General features: G+C 33.5%; 2 protein-coding genes across 2 annotated transcripts; one reads left to right on the forward strand and one right to left on the reverse strand.

Annotated features, from left to right (window-relative positions):
* The first annotated feature begins 751 nt into the window (after window positions 1-751).
* Window positions 752-13,561, forward strand: ear (ENL/AF9-related super elongation complex transcription factor). Its single transcript, XM_023165951.2, has 9 exons — window positions 752-1,263; window positions 1,419-1,645; window positions 2,211-2,466; window positions 2,954-3,206; window positions 3,925-4,243; window positions 8,427-8,770; window positions 11,029-11,209; window positions 11,271-11,456; window positions 12,653-13,561. Exons 1-9 carry the CDS (start codon window positions 1,083-1,085, stop codon window positions 12,848-12,850), a joined length of 2,145 nt encoding a protein of 714 aa, XP_023021719.2. The 5' UTR covers window positions 752-1,082; the 3' UTR covers window positions 12,851-13,561.
* Window positions 13,562-17,664: 4,103 nt separating this feature from the next.
* Window positions 17,665-18,184, reverse strand: mRpL33 (mitochondrial ribosomal protein L33). The gene is made up of 3 exons (XM_023165946.2): window positions 18,038-18,184; window positions 17,880-17,983; window positions 17,665-17,781 (listed from the first exon to the last, which is right to left on the reverse strand). The coding sequence occupies exons 1-3, from the start codon at window positions 18,076-18,078 to the stop codon at window positions 17,732-17,734; spliced, it is 195 nt and encodes a 64-aa protein (XP_023021714.1). The 5' UTR covers window positions 18,079-18,184; the 3' UTR covers window positions 17,665-17,731.
* Between the last annotated feature and the right edge of the window lie 2,002 nt (window positions 18,185-20,186).

A 20,186-nucleotide genomic window follows, 5' to 3' on the forward strand; every position in this document is an offset into this window, starting at 1 on the left:
TTTGTAATAATCATAATTATTGTAATTGAAATTGGCTCTCGAAGTGGCTGTTTCAGAACTATTGTTGACGGTTATAATTTGTTATTTGGAAGATATTACTAGACCGCTAGGCGAACGCGAAACTTTTTTCAGGACCAATCATATGATCAGTTTTGAAGCAGGTCAGTTTTGGTTTCTACAACCTTTAGTTATAATGAGCTTTCAATATTCAATTATGAAGAGCTAGATATAACTTTGATGGCATATAACTTATTTTTCAGTCCATTCAATTTCGTACGTCTGGTATTCAGATTATAATGTAGAGAATTGCTAATACAAGACTATATATATAGTGTCATGATCACAGAATACATACGGTACCTTATGGCAATAATCGATGTTTTGCCAAAAGCTATAGGTTACCCACTTTTCGGCCCTCCTGAATGATCTAATGAAAATTGACCCGTATTATTTTATACTTGACATTATGTTCGAAATAGTATTCTGATACACTAACGTTATCACAATTTATACTTATTGTGTATAACATATATACAGTTTGCGTAAAAGGACACTTAACATCCAATTTCAAGATAATTTCACAATATTTATTCAATCAGCATTCATACTTTGAACCATAAGCCAATCTGTGCCATAAGAAACCAGTGATATATTTAGGCATACTTTAACTAAAATATGGCCAATTTTTACTCGCAAAAGCTTATTTTCCACTTCACAGTTGTCTATACTGTTCTGAACTAGAACTTGAACAGTCAAATGTCATTATAATATGATACACAAACAAATCTTTATTCTTTATTTGCTTGATATTAGTCTGGAAAAGTCTACAATTTGATAATAATGAATACATAATCTTTGAGGATCTGACGACGCTACTAGTTTCTGAAAAGTTTGGTGAATAAAACCCCTGTTCTTGTTGATATCTACGAACGAAGCACATACGAAAATATTCATCTTTTACCACATGTAGAGAAAATCTAAATTTAGGTTACTATTAATTCTAGATGTGACGATTCCTTAATGAAGAATTATAGAAGAGTTCGTGTTTATCATGGAGGAATTAAGGGATGTTTAACTGAAACATGTCCATAACCATTTTGCTGGAAATTGGGCATGATGCCTCATTAAGAACAAAAACAACACCTGAAGGTTTCACTCATGATTGGGAAGTTTTTGTGAAGGGTTGTAATGGTACTGATATACATCATTATGTAGATAAGGTCGTTTTTCACTTGCACGAGACCTTTCCGAAACCAAAGAGAGGTACGTATTCCCAGAGCCTTGATTTATTATTCAAAATTTCGCAGTACACTGAAAGATTTGAATCTGAGGAAATATTTGTAGCCCGTTGTGTAACCAAATAATTACCAAACCCGAAATTTTTGATAGATCACCCATTAAAAAAGGTATTATTTCAGTTGTTAAAGAGCCACCATATTCCCTCAGAACTTCTGGGTATGCCGGATTCACTTTACCCATAGACATTTATCTGAGGAACAATCAGGAGCCAAAAAAGATTAGATTCAACTATGATCTTGGGCTCCAACCAGCAGGACCTCCGATACACAAAGTACAAAAGGAAAAATATACTTTCTTCAACCCTTCTGAGGAGTTCAAGAACAAACTTCTGAAAGGCGGAGCAGTAGTAAGTATATGCCTCTAGTATTATTGTAAATTTCACATTTCGTCAACAGCAGATATGGAAAGATAATGTACTATTATTATTCATTTGGAGTGTTCTAAAATATCTAGAATTATCTTCATGCTATAAAAAATGTTGTTGGTGTGAGGATGTCTAGTAGATCTTCCTTGTCTAAATCCAAACTGGTAGCTTGGAATTTTATCATTAGGCAGTTGGAGTAAACAGTTTCGTAAAAGTTTTTCAAAGTTTTACCAATTACAGGCAGGAGAGTTATCGGATGATAACTGTCTGTAAGGGAGTGATCCTTGTTTGGTTTGGGAATTGTAATTATCGTGCCCATTTTCCAATTTCCAGGTATATAATGCGTTTTAAGGCAAAATTCATAGCTTTTTATGATATACTTGTGAATCAATCCAGCTTTCTCGAAATCTTTCTTGTGATATAGTCATGCCCTAGAACTGAGTTTTTTCCCTGTTATAAGATTTTAAAATATTCTTCTTCATCTATATTGAATGTATTATTTTCTTGTGCGGGATTGTTATTGATATTTTCGCTGTTATTATTATAGCCGGGTTCAGGAGTTAACGCCTTCGACGTTAGCGATAATCACAAAGCAGTTGATGATAAAGTTCAGATGACTAGTAAACCAAAACTGAGCGGCACGGATGTGGCCAAGAAGCACAAGTTGAAGCCTGAGGAGCCACGGAATACGGATTTCGAAAATCTTTTCGGGCCACCTATAAAGAAGACCAGCAGAGCCCCTGACCCCCCTCCAAAACCTAAGGAAATCCCTAAAAGTTCTTCTAGTACAGATAAAGATAAAGGTAATTGTTTAATTCACTGATAATTATTTAAGTAAGTTGTTGAAATCACGGTTGAAGGTTTCACGGTGGGAGAAAAATATGGCTATGTTGGCTGTGGGCTGCAGATTTTATGCCTGACGCTTCGTCTGCAATTGCGGTAGATATTATCAAAGTCCATGAGACAACGGACGTAGTGCACTACTTTGGGGGTCAGGGTCTTCTATTTTATTCCATCAGTTAGAATAAAACTTGAGACCATATCCCCAAACAATTTAGTATGTGCATTCTACCGTTATTGTAGACGAAACGTCAGACAAAGACCTGGAGAACATGGTCAACAAAGTCAAAAGATGATTGTGCCACCAAAAAAGTGGTAGAGTATTTTGGAAAACAAAAAAATAACTACCTACTATCTTTCAACCGCTTTGGATAAAAGAAAACTATTTTCATGATCTCCTGTTCAAACTATAACTATAATGTTAGTTTTCTCTTGAATTGAACATTATAGTAATGGACAAGGATAAGAGTGACAAGCCCAAATCGAAGCCTTCCCCCAAAGAGAAGGAAAAGGACAAGGACAAATCGAAAGACAGGGCTTCGGAGAGCGGTGATAAGAAAAAAGAAGAGAAGAGGAGATCAAAAGATGACAAAAGCAAAGACCGAGACAGAGCAAAAGAAAAAAGTTCGAAGAAGGATAGGGATAAGGAGAAGGAAAAATCTCCTGCACCAGCACCACGTCCACGAAGTCCTAGCCCGAAAAGGTTAGTGGTTAATTCTTGATGATACTTTGGCTCATTGATAATAAAAATGATAATAATGAAGTTATTTGTTGTCACACCCTAGAAAGTAGAAAAACAATGTCAAAAAAAGCAATTGCCTTATTAATAAATCATCTACATATCAGTGCATTTAAAAATTATAGTTTATAAAAAGTATGGGTATTTATGTATAGAAAACTTTAGCAAGTTGTTGCAATAATAATGATAATTCTTCTTCATTAACTCCAATAGAACGTTAATAACAGTTTTACACAATAATATTTTTATTACAGGGAAATAAAGGGCGAAGTTCAGTTTATTTTCATCTAAGGGTAATAAAAATAAACTGTTCTTCCACACAGGTTAGTCTTAGCATACAAAAATAATGTGTTAAATCAGCAAATTTGCAACAACTCATTTGGTATAATTTTAGAAAAGTCATTTACATAGATCAGAATTAATAGGGGCCCAAGAATTGCGCCTTGTGGTAATCCATGCATTACACGACGTAGGGAGTGGTCATTGGTATTGATGCCGCTGCGGCTTCTTCAGTATCACAGGGTAACGGGCCCGGCCAGCCTCCTTTGGGATAATAATAATAATAATGTGTCTGTTGAATATGAATGCAATAAATCGATATCAATAGAATTTTATGACTCACCATATCGATGGTGAGGTTACGTTTTGAGTGATGTTTGTCATTGATTGGTGCTGATTGAAGGTCTCCTAAAAGAGCGGCCACTCCTCCCCCCGCTCAAAAACAACACAGCAGTAGCAGCAGCAGCACCAAAGACTCGAACAAAGAAGAGAAGAAAGATAGAGATAAAGATAGAAGTAAGGAAGACAAGAAATCCAAGAAGGATAAGAGGGAGCACAGGGATTCGAAGCACAGGGACAAAGATAAGGAGAAGGATCACAAAGAACACAAGAGCAGGGATAGCAAATCGTCTAAGGAAAAGGAGAAGGAGGCTTCTAACGTCAAAGTTAAGGAACCAAGTCCCGTACCGATACCTGTTGTGACACCTCAACAAACTCATAAGGTAAGCTATGACAAATAATAGTAATCTTTATTAACCATTTTCGGTACTTGAGAATGTTTCTCAATTTGGATTATTACAGCAAATGCAAGTTTGAACAAAATAAAGTTGAGTTTAATTCATGAGTTTTTAAAATTCACTTAGAAAAGTATTCAAATTGAGGTTTCACATGTTGGGTTTCAATTTTTAAAGGGATTCGTTTCTAATTCACATATTGGCAACAGCGCCTATATCAAGTTGAAATAATTTATACGTACCTAGATATTCTACTTTAAAAAAAAAATTATCTCTATGAATCAACAATTGAGGCAAAATAGAAATTATAGTTCAATACCACCTCCACAAGCCACATAAACACAGTTGTTTTGTTATTTACTTATATAGGTGGAGATAGGTTAGGTGCACAAAATGTCATATGTCACAAAATGTCTCGGAACTTGGAACATAAGTAAACAGAACAGCACGCCTCTGAAATATGTCATCTTTGTTTGTCTCATACAGGTAACAGATTCATTGTCCTTTATTAGCTATAATTGATGTTGCCAAATGGTGAAATAGAAACGAATCCCTTTAAATGTTGAATGCGTTATTTCATTCCCCTTTTTTAAGTATTTAAATAATTTTTTAAAGAAAAAGGTTGAAATGATAAGTTTAAAATGCGTTGTTTTAGAGCTCTTTTATGAAAACCACTTGATTTTCGTCAGGAGGAACATTATCCATTATGTTGTTATTTGGAATATTATATGAATTTATAGTGTAAAAATTGTATAATTATATCATGGATTAATAAAATGAGCAATTTCCATAATTCATTTCTGGAGACCCATTTAAATGATGCCAGTAAATGCTATTAGCTAATAATACTAATTCAACACCAAATAACCCTGGAATCAAATATTGTTCATCATTTGAGTTCATCAAGGCTGTTCAAATTGTACAAATTCTATCCAAGATTTTTTAAATATTTTCTGCTTCAGTAAAGCTACTTGATTTCCATGAATTGTTTATAGGTTCACTTTTTTTACTGTTGCTGTTTTTATGTACCTTGAATACCTTTGGAATTTTTTCTTCTAGACTACATTGTTCTTTGTAAAATTTAGTAGACATTTGCTTTGTGTTTGCTCAGTTTTATGTTTTAATTAGTGTCGGTTTGAATGCTCTGTTGTGTTTTGTGAAAACCAAAGTTCGCCATGAAGGTCCTTAGTGATGTGTCTTTGAACCTATTGGTAGGTATTGTTTTTGACTCTTTATCATTTATCTGAATTTTTCAATTTTTTTTTATAATTAGTATACCAAAACGCAGCACATGAATTGCTCAACATTTATTTCATCCCAAAAAAAATACATACAGAGAATGTGCGTAAGAAATATTCGTATACGATATCTGTTCATTAAGTAAGTTTTCATTTTTCTCAAGAAATATTCATTTATCAAATTCTATATTGTTCAGCGATTCGGTTTTCATCTCCTTAATCATCGCAAAACGCCGTCCTTTCATCGGTATCTTCAATGTTATCAACAGCAAAAAGTCACAGGGAGTGAAATCTGGTAAATACGGCGGCTGAGGCGTGATTGAGATTCTGTTTTTGGCCAAAAATTTACGAACAAGTGCAACACCGGGCAACTCCTGATACACTACGCCACGGTAATAGAAGAAAATGTTGGTCTTGGCTGCCCTGAGCTCTTCTATTGGGACGATTGGACTCTGGTTTTGATTTCAAACCATAGACCAATGATTAGTCTCCAGTAATGACCCTTTCAAGCAAATCTGGATCGCAGTTAAAGTCATTCGAACGTATGAACACACTTGAGACAGTTTTTCAAAGACATGTTCATACAAGTATAAACACGAGAGAAGCTGTTATATAGTGTAAACATGTCTTAGGCATGTTCATACAAGTATGAACAATGCATGTTCATGCTTGTACACGCCCGAGGAATGAATTTATAGTGAAAAACGTGTCAAGATTTTGGAAACCTGTCTCGACCTGCTGTTCATACGCTTGACATACAATCGTGTTCATGCTCAATAATATAGGTTGATTTATTGAAAACACGTTTTCCATAATAGAACACAAATACTGTTTCTCGACGCGAGTTTTTTTCTCATCAGCATCATCAGGAGATGACTGATGTGGAAAAAGTTCTCGCAATAGATACATATAATTGGTTTGTTGATGTATTTTATGATAAGGATATCGTATGATTCTGCTTTGCACCAAATTCCTGGGCGGCAGAAGTAGAATTCTGCAGCAGGAGAGAAAACACTTCTCCTGTGTCGTAGAGGATATTCCAGAAGATCTCAGATACTTCTCAAAGCTTTTGAGCTATGATAATAATAATAATAATTTTATTAGTCTCAAGAAACACACAGTTTTTAGACACGTCCATACAATTTCTAAAATAGGTTTGAGAGGATAAGATTCGTCAATATAGTTTCTAAAAAATGCTTGTAGATATATTAGATTTACAAAAAAATACAAGTTAACAAGAAAAAATTCCAATCTTATAAAAATTGACTAAAATGCAAAGCCATGAGCTTTTACAAATTATAAATCACATAGCTAACATATTATATACAGTGTGACCCATTTTTAATGGAAACACCCCCCTAAAATTTGAAGTTGTAAATCGATATTTATAATTTTTTGTTTGAATGTCAAGTACTAAAAGGTCTATCTTGGGACAAAATTTGAAATGTTTATTAGTTTCAGGGCATACTACGATATTTTTTTTGGTCGAAAATCTGGAGTTTCTATTAGCGATTTTTTTATTGAAAAAATCACTACGCCACTGGATTCAGAGTGCCTCTAAATAGGTGTAACCAAAATTTCATGAAAAAATATTCATTATTAACAAAGTTATGACTAAACATTTCAAATTTTGTCTCAAGGTAGACCTTTTAGTACTTGACATTTCAAAAAAAAATATTAAAATCGATTTACAACTTCAAATTTTAGGGGAGTGTTTCCATTAAAAATGGGTCACACTGTATATTCAATAACTTGAATAACTGCGAAAAATTGATCAATTTCATATAAAGGATGTTTGGTTAATATTTTCTTCAATAAGTTTTTGAATCTTCTAAATGGTAACTTACGAAATTTGACAGATAAGGCATTGTATAGCTTAATTCCTATATTATCTGTTCTTTTCAACCTATTAGCTGTAGGAACAAGGTTTGATTTATTTTTTGTATCATGTTGATGTATATCTTTGTGAGCAACTTTATTCATTAAGTTTTGTTGAACAAGAAGCAGATTTTCATAGACAATAACTGAATATAGGGTCATTATTTTAAGTTTTACAAATACTGGTCGACACTTTTATCATAATTGGAAGAGATTATGCTTCTTACTGCAGATTTTTTAATGACAAATATTCTATTAAGATGTACCTTTGATGCATTATTCCAATTGATTATACCATACCTTTTTGTTGTATCCATTTAGGCAAATTGTTTCAAAAGTTAGAGTTTCTGTTTTTTGTTCGTTGAGAATCAAGTCACTTGGTGTGAACAATGATCGAGCTTTCTCTAATATGTCAGTATGGATCATATGAGGAACATCTATTTTATATATTTTTTTTTTGCCCAAGGTTGCATCATCTGCATACATATAATCGACTGTTTCAATCAACGGGTTTTTCTGTCTATGTATTTAGATTTTATTTTATTTTATCTATCATATTTATTTTTTATTTTTATTATTGACTTGTTCTATGTCATCATGTTATGATCGTTATGAACGAATAAATATTATTATTATTATTATTATAGTTTCTATGTCTGACGAGTTCATCACGTAAGGCAGGTCGTTGATATAGATTAGAAACAGAAGTGGCCCCAATATTGACCCTTGTGGCACTCCTCTTAATATTTTTCTTTTTTCACTTTTGGTATTTCCTAGATCAACAATTTGATATCTTTCGTTAAGGTATGACTTCATCATGTCCAGGCAGACGACACCTCTCACTCCGTAGAAATCTAATTTGGCCAATAAAATCGAGTGATGATCTACATAGCTAGAGAGTTCACCATTTAAAAAAAAAGCATGGTCAAATGCTTGTGAAAAAAACCAAATTTAGTACACATTTGAATATATTTAAATACTTTTATTTGTGGCGACTTATTGTGCAGTTTACAAATATTCAAATGCATCAAAGTTAAAATTTCGACGTATTCCAGACTGACAGGAAAGTGAGGGAGAAAGAATCGCCCAGAGAGTCACAGCCCAAGGAGGAAGAGAAATTAGAAAAAACAGACAGAGTCAGGCATGACCAGTCCGAAGACAGGCAGAAGCAACACAAACACAAGAAAAAAGATCGCAAGGAGAAGCGGGAAGACAAGCGTTCAAGGAACGAGAAGGTCGAAAAACAATCTAGTTCACCTCCTAGCGTCATGGAGGTCGACGAGGAACCTGCCGTTGCGGTATCTTCTACTCGAGATGTGGACAAGAGTAACCTATTCGGGAGCCCCTCTATGCCCATGGAAGTGGACCAGAAAGCTGAAAGCAGTCATTCTTTCCAGAGGTAAATTAGCAATTACATTATTACACTTGATGAATCTTTATACAAATGCCATCCAGAATAGGTTGACGAATTAATGAAAGCAAAATATTAACTTATAGAGAGTGTTTTCTTGTTTAAAGAAGATTTTTTTACCCCAAAGTACTGATCAATCTACTAAAATTGTTCCGAAATTGGTGAATTTTTTGACGAACACTTTATAAAGTTTTAAAAAGGTCAACATTATATGGTTTTGAGGAAATATTCACGAAAAGTTGTATAGAAAGAAAGGAAATTTATTCATTCATGGACCAACTACATGGTATCGAACATGTCAACTTATACTTATAAATATGTAAACAAACAAACATGTAAATATACATTCAATACATATAAACATAGGACTGTAAAATACAGATATATATACACATATATGTATAAATAAAAATGTAAAAACGTATAGATGTACAAGTGTAAAAATGTAAAATTAAAATATAAAAGAATAAGATTATTTACACACAGATATCCACAAAAAACTCAATCAGCGAAATACTCTTGTAATGTATAATAAGATTTAGCCAATAAGAAATCTTTCAGTAATTTTTTTAATTCGATAGTATTACAGGCCTTCATTAGATTAGGGAGTTTATTATATATTTTACTTTCGATACGACTTCGTCGACAGTCGATGACTCAATTTCTTCCATCTCTTTCTTGAACACATTTAAAATCACTTCTTACGTCTCAACAATCAAATGTCTTTTTTTGGATCGTTTCCTGGCTGTACTCAGAGAATAGCTCACAGTATCATCAGCAGTGTCTGTACTGGACATCTTGGAAAACAATTTTAAACAATATACTGTAACGCACGTCACACAAACGACTGATTACAACCCTGTGCTGGTACCGAACTCGTACCAAGAAGGCGAATTCACCAATGAACGCTGCCCTTTCCATCTGACACTGGGTGATCACTTGAACATCACGCTTCGGTTTTGTTTTGTTTTACTCTATCTTGGATTTGGATAGATTTTAGTAAATATCTGCTGGAAAATGATTACTTTCCTGGCTAATACCACGATTGAGATTTAATTTGAACTTCTACGAAGAATTCGGAAGGTCATTTCTCCCAACATCCAGACCTAATATAAAAAATGTAACCTTCCAAACATATACTGAATCTTTTTGGACAATAATAATAAATTTAATCTTCAGAAACATACAGTTTATAAGCACGTCAATATATATGCTTGAAGCAGTTTGAGATACATTGCTATAACTAAGTTAAAACAATAATAATAATAGTAAGTCACTTGACTATGATAAATACATAAAGTCATAAAAAACATGTAAAATATAAAGTGCAGAAGTTGAGTTTCCCCAAAGTGGTAAACCGTAATTAAGATGGGTTTGAAAGAGGGAAAAATAGACGGTTCGTAGGGTGTATGAGTTTATTACGGGCCTCAGTTGGTGGATTATAAAGAGTGAGCTGGACAATTTTAGGCTTAGTTAACTGACATGGTTTGACCAGGTGAGTTTGTCATCCAGGACAAGGCCAAGCAGTCTGACATCTTTGTCTTCCTGCAGAGATGTAGTTTGTGGTTACTATTAATTGCTGGAATTTGTCGTTGTTTAGTTTAAGTCTATTCGCGAGAAACCAAGACTCGGCTTTCTCTACCGCTTCCTTAGCCAGTCTGACCAGTGAGTTGTGATTTTTGTGTGAATAAATTAATGTGGTATCGTCTGCGAAAAGAACACTTTCGAGTGGATATGGGAAAGGGGTCAGATCGTTTATATAGATAATGAACAACAGCGGACCCAATACGGAGCCCTGAGGAACGCCCAGTTTGACATCTCTGAAACTGGATACACAGTTATTGTATAGCACCGCTTGAAATCTGTTAGTTGAGTAGGACTCAATTAAGTCCAAGTTTCTGCTTAAAGTAACTTGCTGATTTTTCATAATAAGTAAAACACTCTTACTCCATCTGATTTCTTCCTTTATTAATTTGTATTCTTGTTTTATGGGTGTTTTTGGAATCTCTTGTAAAGGTAGTTATGAAAATTTTCATTTCTCAAAATTTGGGTGTTCTTTTTGTTTATTTTCAACTATTTTTAAACCAATATGCACTTCTCAGAAAATGTCGGTGAAGGCAGCCAAAATATTTTGAAGAATATTTTCACTACTTTGTTCTGAAATCTCTGACACTATTACGCATAGAGTCAAAATAGAGACGAATATTAATAGAGGTTTGACATTTTATTCTATCCATTTTTTTCAGAGACGATGAATCTTCGGATGATTCCATGAAAATCAGCAGCAGCAGGGCTTCTTCTCCTTCCTCCAGAGCCCCCTCCAGATCTCCATCTCCAGTTCCAGTGGAAACCCCCAGGAAACCGGAACCCGAGAAAAGGAGAGACGATCATTCCGTCAAGAAGAAGGAAAAGAAAGATAGGAAGAAGGTACTTATTAGATTTTCAGATGGTTTCAAACAATCAATTTTTTTTCTGTTTTTTTGTTTAGGATAAGAAAAGCGACAGGGATGGTGAGAGAAGAAGAAAAAGAAAGGCTGAATCCTCAAATGACTTGGATTCGGATGAACCGCCAGAGCAAGTGCAGAAACTTGAAAGACCTAGTAGTTCAAATAATACACGAAAGGAGAAGCTGATAGTCGTGGATGGCAAGACCTATGTAGGACCCAATAGCGACGTGAGTTAATGCCCTTGAAAATTATATTTTTATCATGAATACTTTGACCAGTTACTTCAGTATCCATGATAATAAATATAGAATTTCCACAATAAATTTCATTTGAAACGTGTTTTGCTACATGGCAGCTTCATCAGTTAAACTGATGAGGCATTTTTCACTTTTTAACCCACTCAGTTGTGTACGTCCATGAGACAGCAACTTGAAAATGATTTGTTACTCTGCTACTGGAGGACTATAGACTGTAATATTTGTATCTCCTCAATCGTCGCAAAACGCCGTTTTTTCATTGGTCTCTTCAATCTTGGGAACAGGAAAAAGTCGCAGGGCGTCAAATCTGGTGAATACGGTGGCTGAAGAATGATAACACTCTTGTTTTTGGTGAAAAAATTATGTGAGCAGGTGCATTATCGTGATCAAAAGCCATAAAGTCTTTTTCCACAATACCAGACGTTTTCTTCATATTGTTTCCTGCAAGCGGCGCATAACTTCAAGATTATACGTTTGTTTGAAGGTGGCTGACAATGTTTATGTTTATCTATATGATATAAATATAAAAACTCCTTTATCTATATCAAGACACTCGATAACCTTCGTATTCATATCATTTCCTGGACCCGGATGTCATGCAGGTAGCTATAACTGCCTCCGTGGTGATTTTGATAGTTTTCTTGTAAACACAAGATCTATTGAGTGAAACCACAAATGTGCGGCTGGCTCCTGCTGGTGGCTCCGTGCATTTGTATTTTTTTCTTCTGGTAACCAAGTGTTGCCCATCCTTACAGTTGGCTGCACCATACTGATGATGTGCCAAAAGCCCGAAACACGTGTCTATGGTTTGCCACTTCCTTGAGTGCTATGTCCGATTAAAAACTCCTTTATCTATAACTCCTTTATATATAGATGAATATTTCAACAGTGTATGTTAAATTTTATCTTATCAACTCTATACTTATATGTGTATGTGAGGTGTTGTATTCAAATTTTGTATCTTATTAATCTTTTGTAATTTTGTTCATTGACGTATTTCTCGTACAAAGTATTTCTTTTAACTTTTTTACAAGATTTACATATACTCTGTAGAAATAAATGAATATCTATCTATCTATCTATCTATCAATGTATATTTTATGTTCATCTCGTAACATTGATAAAGAATAAATGAACAAGTTTCTCAATTTCCGTTCCTTTCGCAGTGGGACGTAGAAGTTCTCCGCGACCTCCAGAGGAGGATAATGGACTTGAAGGAAAGCGACAACCTGCAGCAAGTCGTCACTGTCATCGCGGATACGGGTCTATTCGAAGTGAACGCCAATACATTCGACTTCGACCTATGCTTGTTGGACAACAAGACCATCAAGCAGTTATTGGATATCATGGCGACAGAAGGATAGTGAACTCGGCTAGCGCCAAAAAGGGACGAAGTGCATTGATGGTTCCGTAGCTAGTGAAATATCATTTAATGGATTTTATGTGAAGAGCGGAGTTTGACTGGTGGGATAGACGGGCTATATCGAAACTTTGTTGCTGCCTGTTTCGACTTCGGTGTTTTTTGGGTCTGGAAGGTCAGTTTTGACATTGAAATGGTGTCGTTTCTTGAGGTATTGTTCGTGATAAAATAAGGTCTCATTTGTGTATTGAGCATTTACTGTTGAATGGTGGAAGTTTGAGTTCGCATTGTTTGAAATGAGATTTTATATTAGTAATAGTGACTTGGTCAGTTATTTCTACACTCAAATAACTAGAGAGTGTGAAAATGAAAGTTGAGCAGGTGATTATAACTATTTCTTTGCAGGTGATTCATTTAATTTCAATTAACTGTTGTATTGGAGAAAGTTATGAACTTCATATAATCAAATTGTTTCTTCTATTGAGTGTTTGACGATTGAATTGAAGATATTTTTGAAATTCAATTTTTATTACGATTATTACGAGTAAAACATATCATGGGGTGTACAACTATGTAGCTACAAATCGGCTGTTTCGGGGAAAATTCAAACTGATGTTTTTTCACGATTTTGGTACAATATGAAGACTTGATTGAATGACGTTTTACTACAATTTCTAAATTTCATTTATTCAGCACTAAACATTACTATTACTATCTTCATCACGTAACTGCCGAATTAAAAAAAAAAAAAAAAAAAAAAAAAACGTGATTTAAATACTTTTTTTTAATTAGTGAAAAGCTACTTTCGCACAGGCACCGCTTTTAGACCGCCTTGAGGATTTTCCTGTAGTGCTTATGCCTTGTTTCTTGAAAAAAAAATTATAAAAGAATGTCTTTATTTTTTTTTAATTCAATTTAGGAAATTAGCCTCGTAATAAATTGTTTATTTGCGATCTATTACTGTATTGACAATAATGCTCTGCAAAAAATGTTCCATTTTACAGAAAAAAGTAACAAATTTGATAGAAACAAACAAATCAATATATTGAACAAGTAGATGTGTGAACTTGCATAGTTATAGAATGGATTTCTTCTCTGATGATTACCTGATGATTATCTGGTTTGTAAATTATAAGTAGCACCTGTAAACTGTCTGCAACAGTTACCTAGTTGTAGTATGTTGTACACCTAACCTAATGGAATTTTTCTTTGCAGTTATCCATATTTTGCCAAATTAGTAGTTACCTAGTTGTAGTATTCACTCCATGATATAAAAAAAATTGGGAAAATTCAATAAACGAAAAATAAGAAAATAAAAGCTAATAAAAAATTAAAGATCAAATTTATTATCGTATATACCGGGTGGCAAAATTTCGATGCAGTTATCAAAATGCTATGGAATTATGTTGAGAAATCCAGACTATCTGTATATGAAATAAATGTCTAATAGTTTTTTATGTAACTTCAGTGTGCCTTCATTTTATTTTTCATAAGAAGTTTCACTTACTTAGAGCCACACTCATCTTTTTTTTTCAAATATGGACCTGCAGTTTTCAAAGCGAATTCTGCAGAACGGCCCATGATAGTCTGGATTTCTTAACACATCTCCATTTCATTCTAAAAAGTGATTTTTTTTGTTTGATTTAAGCAACATCGTATCTTCTACCGTTACCGAGATACCAATAGTGAAAATAATAATGATTATTTCATAATTTCGGTGTATGTATCTCTAAACTTAATTGTCTGTTATAAAAATTCTTCTAATATTGAAACAAGTTGCACATTTTGAGTTATCGGTTGAAGTTGAGATCCACTTCGTTAATATTTTGATGCAGTATTAGTTTTTTTGCTGATAAATTTGGTTGATGAATCGCGCGTCGAAAGGAGTGTTTGCAGTTCTACGGTGTGAAATAATGCGTTACCACTGAAAAATTTATAGCATATATTAGCACATACTTTATAAGCTTACGAATGAAAGTAAATTCGAGGAATGTTTTGAATAAATGAACTTGTGAAAATTATTTATATTTTGGTACCAATAGTAGAATGAGCTAAAAACAACAATCTGGGTAACAGGGGCAATTTTTTCTTGAAAAAAAAAATGTTTTCTTGCCAACGTTTCGAATTTAATTGAATTTCTTCTTCAGGGCTCCAAAAGTAGTTTCTTCGTATCGATAATATTACTATTTTGAAAACCATCAGACATATTAGATACATATTGAATAAAAAATAAAAAACGTTGCAACAGACAAGCTTCCGAGGCAACACCAACACAAAACGACATTTCAAGAAAAAAATTGATCTTTTTACCCAACCAGCTTTTCTTAAAAAAAATTATTGGCATTTACAAGTTTTTGATTTTCATGATGAACTTCCACCATTTCAGCTTAATGTGCACATTTACATTATATTTTTTAGATTCAACTTTAGTGTTTGAGCTAATGGAAAAACTTTTAGCAACAAACTTTTCTCAAACCATCTTCCCTACTATATAAAAGGACTGTTTCATATAAACCTCATCTGGGATCTGACCTATATCTTTTTTCATCCCTGAAGAATTATTCAAAATGAGTACAACTTGACATAACCTCAAAATTCGTTTTGAGTCATTTGTCTGCTTCCTGCTAATTTTCTCGTGTGAAATAACTGCTAATATGTGTGAAACTATCACTTTTTCTTTTTTTTTCTCGACTTTGGACCCGTCACTGGACATGTTGAAGAACGCCATCTGTCGCCTTGTCATAAAAGATTTTTTACATGTCATTTGAAACGTTTTTGAGGTTATGTTGAACTTGTCGCCCTTCTGAAGGTAAACCTTGGGCATTGTGATAAATGATAAGCTTATCTAGTGTTGATTTGTGTTGTTTCGTTTGCAACCTTTTAGTATATAAGTACAATAATGTTCGTTGATTCTATTTTTCAATATATTTCGTGAGGTAATTGATGAGATTTCTAGTTTCAGCTAATTAATTATTTAAATGAGCTTGGCGCCAGCAGCGGATTGTTCAGAATTTTTGAAATATCATATCGATGAACAACTTCTGCATCCAATTCTTCAGAAAGTACGTTGGTTTGATGCTGGATTACAAACTTCAATAATTTCGTTATAATCCTCGATGTCTTAGACAAGGCCGCTTAGTTTACCCGTACAAAATCCTTGCTCACATTTATTTGTGCGACTATTGTAAAAACCTCTGAGAACGAATTGAGAAATTATTTAGTTCATAATAGATCTGAATTGTAGGTCATGTCAGTTGATCTTTCATTTTTCTATGATGGAAGCTTGTAGCCAACAGAAAACTAGCTACAATACGATTGAAAAATATGTAGAGTGTACTTCAAGAACCTGGTTGTGGGCCACTTCTCTCTGCGATGTATACACAATGCATAAGAGAAGTTGCCCAAAACCAAATCCTTGAATTACACCTTTATCGATTGTATCGTAGCTAGTTTTTTCGTCTGATTAATGGATTTTTATGAGGATGTAATTTCCCCTTCCGTTCCGATGGTTTCCACAGAAATTCTTATGTTCGAGATTTTATGTAAGTGTGAATATTAAGACTGCAAGTATGTTGGGCTGCCACATTGGTCCAGATTCGGGCCGGTAACATTTTCGATATGTGTTTATCCATATCTGAAAGTGAATCTGAGGTGTGTGTTGCTGGTTATCTGTTTTATCAATTTTGTACAAACTTGCTTAGCGATCAGAGGGTATTATGTGTATCTTGGTAGTTTAGTTGTATATTTCGCAAGTATCTAACAAACCTGATTCGTATCGATATAAGAATTGTTTGTGTGAACATACTTTATATTTTATTTTGTTGAACGTCTGTTGTTTTTTAAAGATTTGAATAAACTTAATGATAGCAATTTTATTTGTTGTTACTTTTTGTTCGGTGTGATACCGATTCTTTTGAATTGTATTGTGTAAAGTTTCTTGCTCAGTGAAATAATTATATGGTTTTTTGAAGCATGATTTCGTCTTCTTTCAAAAGCGGAAAGAGTGATAATGCATTCGGTATTACCGATGATACCCAATTACATTTTATTTTTTGGGTAGTATATATTTCAGACAATAAATAAAATAGATAATAATTATATCTATTAGTGATTCATAAACTGAAAATAACAAAAATTGAAGTGAAGCTTCACCTAGGGCTTTGTTCACAAGATAGAGCTGTTACAAATCATCAATTTGTCTCTTAGATGAAGGTTTCAGACATGCAGTTGAGCCGTGTTGAAATTAATCGAGTCCCAGACACTTTCCTGCGCTGATGAGAGGTAATACCTTGAGACACGCCTGTAAGTGTTTATACCTTCTAATATGTGTTGCTGTTTAACTGTAATTTAGCTGTTAGTTTCTTCAAAGATCTGAATTTTATCAGAAATCAAAAGTGACATATCAGCTCTTATCATCCTTTATTTTTTATAAGGGGTGCTCCAAATGTGGATTTTTACAAACAGAACCCCTTGTATATTAATACATTCTACATGAAATTGCCTACCTGAGACACTAATATATTATTCCCAACAGGTTTTCAATTATTTGCATTTATATAGTTATTACTGTAACTTTTTCTTGGAATTAATTGAACAGCAAGCGACAGATTTAATTTAAAAACTTTCAAGGATTGTAATGTTTTCGAAACACCATTAACAGAATCTCAGATATTCAATCGACTTTTTTTAAGATTTTCGTTCGGATTTTCTGTAATTATTATAGTGTCATTTGCATATAGATCTATATATAGCAGTAAACAAGTTTTTCTGATGCATGAAAATGATTCGAAATGAAAATATTCCATCAAAATGTCAGAAGATTTCTAATAATTTATTAGCTTTTTTCCGATGTATATACATAAAAACAATTAATTCAATATGAATTCTACATGCTTCGAATTTTCTTCTTTTCTCTATACAGGCACTCTTTCTGAACTGAAACAAAAATCAAATAAATATTTGAGAATAGTTAAAAAACTATTATAACAAATAGATATTTGGAAGTAAAAAAGTCCAATTAAATTGGTACTTACTGAATGGGTCAAACCTGATTATTTCCACTTTATCCCCCAATCTTTCCCTTATTGTGTTGAAAGTGTGCCCGCTGACCATACTTTGCATTTGAACCATAATTGTTCTACAAAAATTGACAAACAATTTCACAATCGATTTTCAAATTCTGAGTACTCACTTGCTCTTAATCTTTTTCAACAAAACGTTTGTTAGAAACATTTTGATTTACTAAGAATATCCAACATAACCCCACAATTTATAAAAATGAAAAAAGTTGACATTTGACATGTTAGGCGATTTATTAAGTTCATCTGTGTGTCCACCCATTGATTTAGTGGTTCATATATTCGTTGAGGGAATACGTCACGATTGTTATGTAGAATTCAAGAACTCGCCTGTTCTGTTGCAACTCCAGCTGTCAGCTATGGAGACAAGGGCTAGAGTTAAAAATTTAAAAGACTGTTTTTGGGTTAGTGTTAGCTGTTTCACGACATTTTCGGGGACTAATTTCTCCCCATTATTATTCAAATCAAGATAATATCTAAGTAGGAGCAACTCCCATTTCTCACATCTACTTACTACTTCTTGCAACCGCCATTTTCATACAAGCACAATACTAAGTAAATAATTTAATCCTACGAGTTGTCTCTTAGAATCATCATTAACGAAATATATTATTCAAAAGTTACGTATTTTTGCCTCTAGAATAATCTCATCAAAACATTCGCATAGCGCCTCTGGAATACCAAAGTACGTTGGATCTCTTCAATTTATGAATAATCAAGAGTGCAGTAGATCGAGTGTTTCCGTCAAAATATTCTACATACATAGGGATCTGAGTGATTACACCCTGGTAAAGCTTGTCAAAACTAGGAAGAGAATTCTATCTCTCTCTCACACACACAGTCTCCTACATGCATCTTAGGGGAGGTCCTAAGCCGAGAGAAGTCGTATCTATGCATCCTGTTATACAACAAACCCTATAACAATAACTATAAACATGTTCTACTATCAACAGTGAGGATCAGTTTTTCACTGTTTGAGGTCACCATTCGATGAACATAAACACCCTCATCGATAGAAATTCCTTTCCTAGCCCGAATTTTCTTCTCTTGAGCAAGCCAACATAAACATTCTTTAATATCAACTGTAGGATTCAATTGTTTACTGTTTAATGTCACCATTTGTTGAACACAAGCGGCCTCATCGGTAGAAACTTTCACTTCTCTAGTCCGCATTTCATTTGTTTGAACAAGCATACGCTGGAATCTGTAAATAATATGAGCATATATGAATGTAAAATTATTTCACATTCAACTGTAGGGATCAGTTGTTTACTATTTGATGTTACCCATTTGTCGAAAATAGACGTCGTCATCAGTAGAATGTTATTTTATCTAACCATTCTAACCCGAATCTGCCCAAATTTTCTTCCTTTAAGCAAGCATATGTAGAAACCTGTAGATACATTCCAATACATGTTTAGTATTCTCTACTATTACCTGTAAGATGTCGCTACAGCCTTGAGATATAAAAAATTTCGATTGTGTTCATTATTTGTTCAAATATTGTGTATAATTGTATCGACACCTTAGTTTTTCGCTTTTTTATTTCATTTTGTTTATATTTCATTCATTAAATTTCGAGTTCAAAATAGGGATTTGGTAAAATTACAAGTTCAAAGACGATTTCAAATGAAAATTTCCATTTTGAAGTCAGAATGTTGTTAAATTTTTCATTTGAAATCGGATTTTTTCCTTATCACGACTTTAAACCAAAATTTTTATCAAACTCCAATTCGAACTTCGAAATTTTGTTAAAAAAACTTAAGACTTAAAATTGTATCAAATTGAATTCGTAGCGTGTTTTGGTATATTTGTTGAAAAGAATATCGCGTTATTTGTACATTATAAAATTGCTGTACTTCGTTCCACATCGCTAATACAAAATTTCAGTACAAGGCACGAACTAATATAAATTGCAGATTTAAGAGAAAACATAATAATGTCGTAAATATAAGACACATATTCAAAATCAGACCACAAAAGCACAGACACGCAAACCATTGGCGTGTATTTCGAAGTAGGTTTATGTCAGCAGGTTCGCAGGGTATTTTAATATTCCAGACAATACCGAATATTATATGGATATACATTTCATGTCCATAAGATATCACACAGATAACTTGCAATGGATATCCTTCGATGGATATGCTATAGATATCCAAACAGTGTACAATATCTTTGGACTTCCAGGCTCGAAACATTTTCGAAATTATTGGAAATTCTATCCATTGAATTGAAACGATTATTTCAAAAGTTTTCCAA

Source organism: Leptinotarsa decemlineata, unplaced genomic scaffold (assembly GCF_025532065.1).
Source record: "Leptinotarsa decemlineata unplaced genomic scaffold, Ldec_3_MD MMD2_tig00002974_RagTag_RagTag, whole genome shotgun sequence".
Classification (NCBI taxonomy): domain Eukaryota; kingdom Metazoa; phylum Arthropoda; class Insecta; order Coleoptera; family Chrysomelidae; genus Leptinotarsa; species Leptinotarsa decemlineata.

Bases quoted from the DNA above. Each gene is read 5' to 3' on its own strand.
- ear (XM_023165951.2), top strand. From the start codon at position 1,083: ATGTCCATAACCATTTTGCTGGAAATTGGGCATGATGCCTCATTAAGA. The intron at 4,244-8,426 runs GTAAGCTATGAC...GACGTATTCCAG, and splicing joins CACCTCAACAAACTCATAAG to ACTGACAGGAAAGTGAGGGA. The intron at 8,771-11,028 runs GTAAATTAGCAA...CATTTTTTTCAG, and splicing joins AGCAGTCATTCTTTCCAGAG to AGACGATGAATCTTCGGATG.
- mRpL33 (XM_023165946.2), bottom strand. From the start codon at position 18,078: ATGTTTCTAACAAACGTTTTGTTGAAAAAGATTAAGAGCAA. The intron at 17,984-18,037 runs GTGAGTACTCAG...CAATTTTTGTAG, and splicing joins TTGAAAAAGATTAAGAGCAA to AACAATTATGGTTCAAATGC. The intron at 17,782-17,879 runs GTAAGTACCAAT...TTTTTGTTTCAG, and splicing joins AATCAGGTTTGACCCATTCA to TTCAGAAAGAGTGCCTGTAT.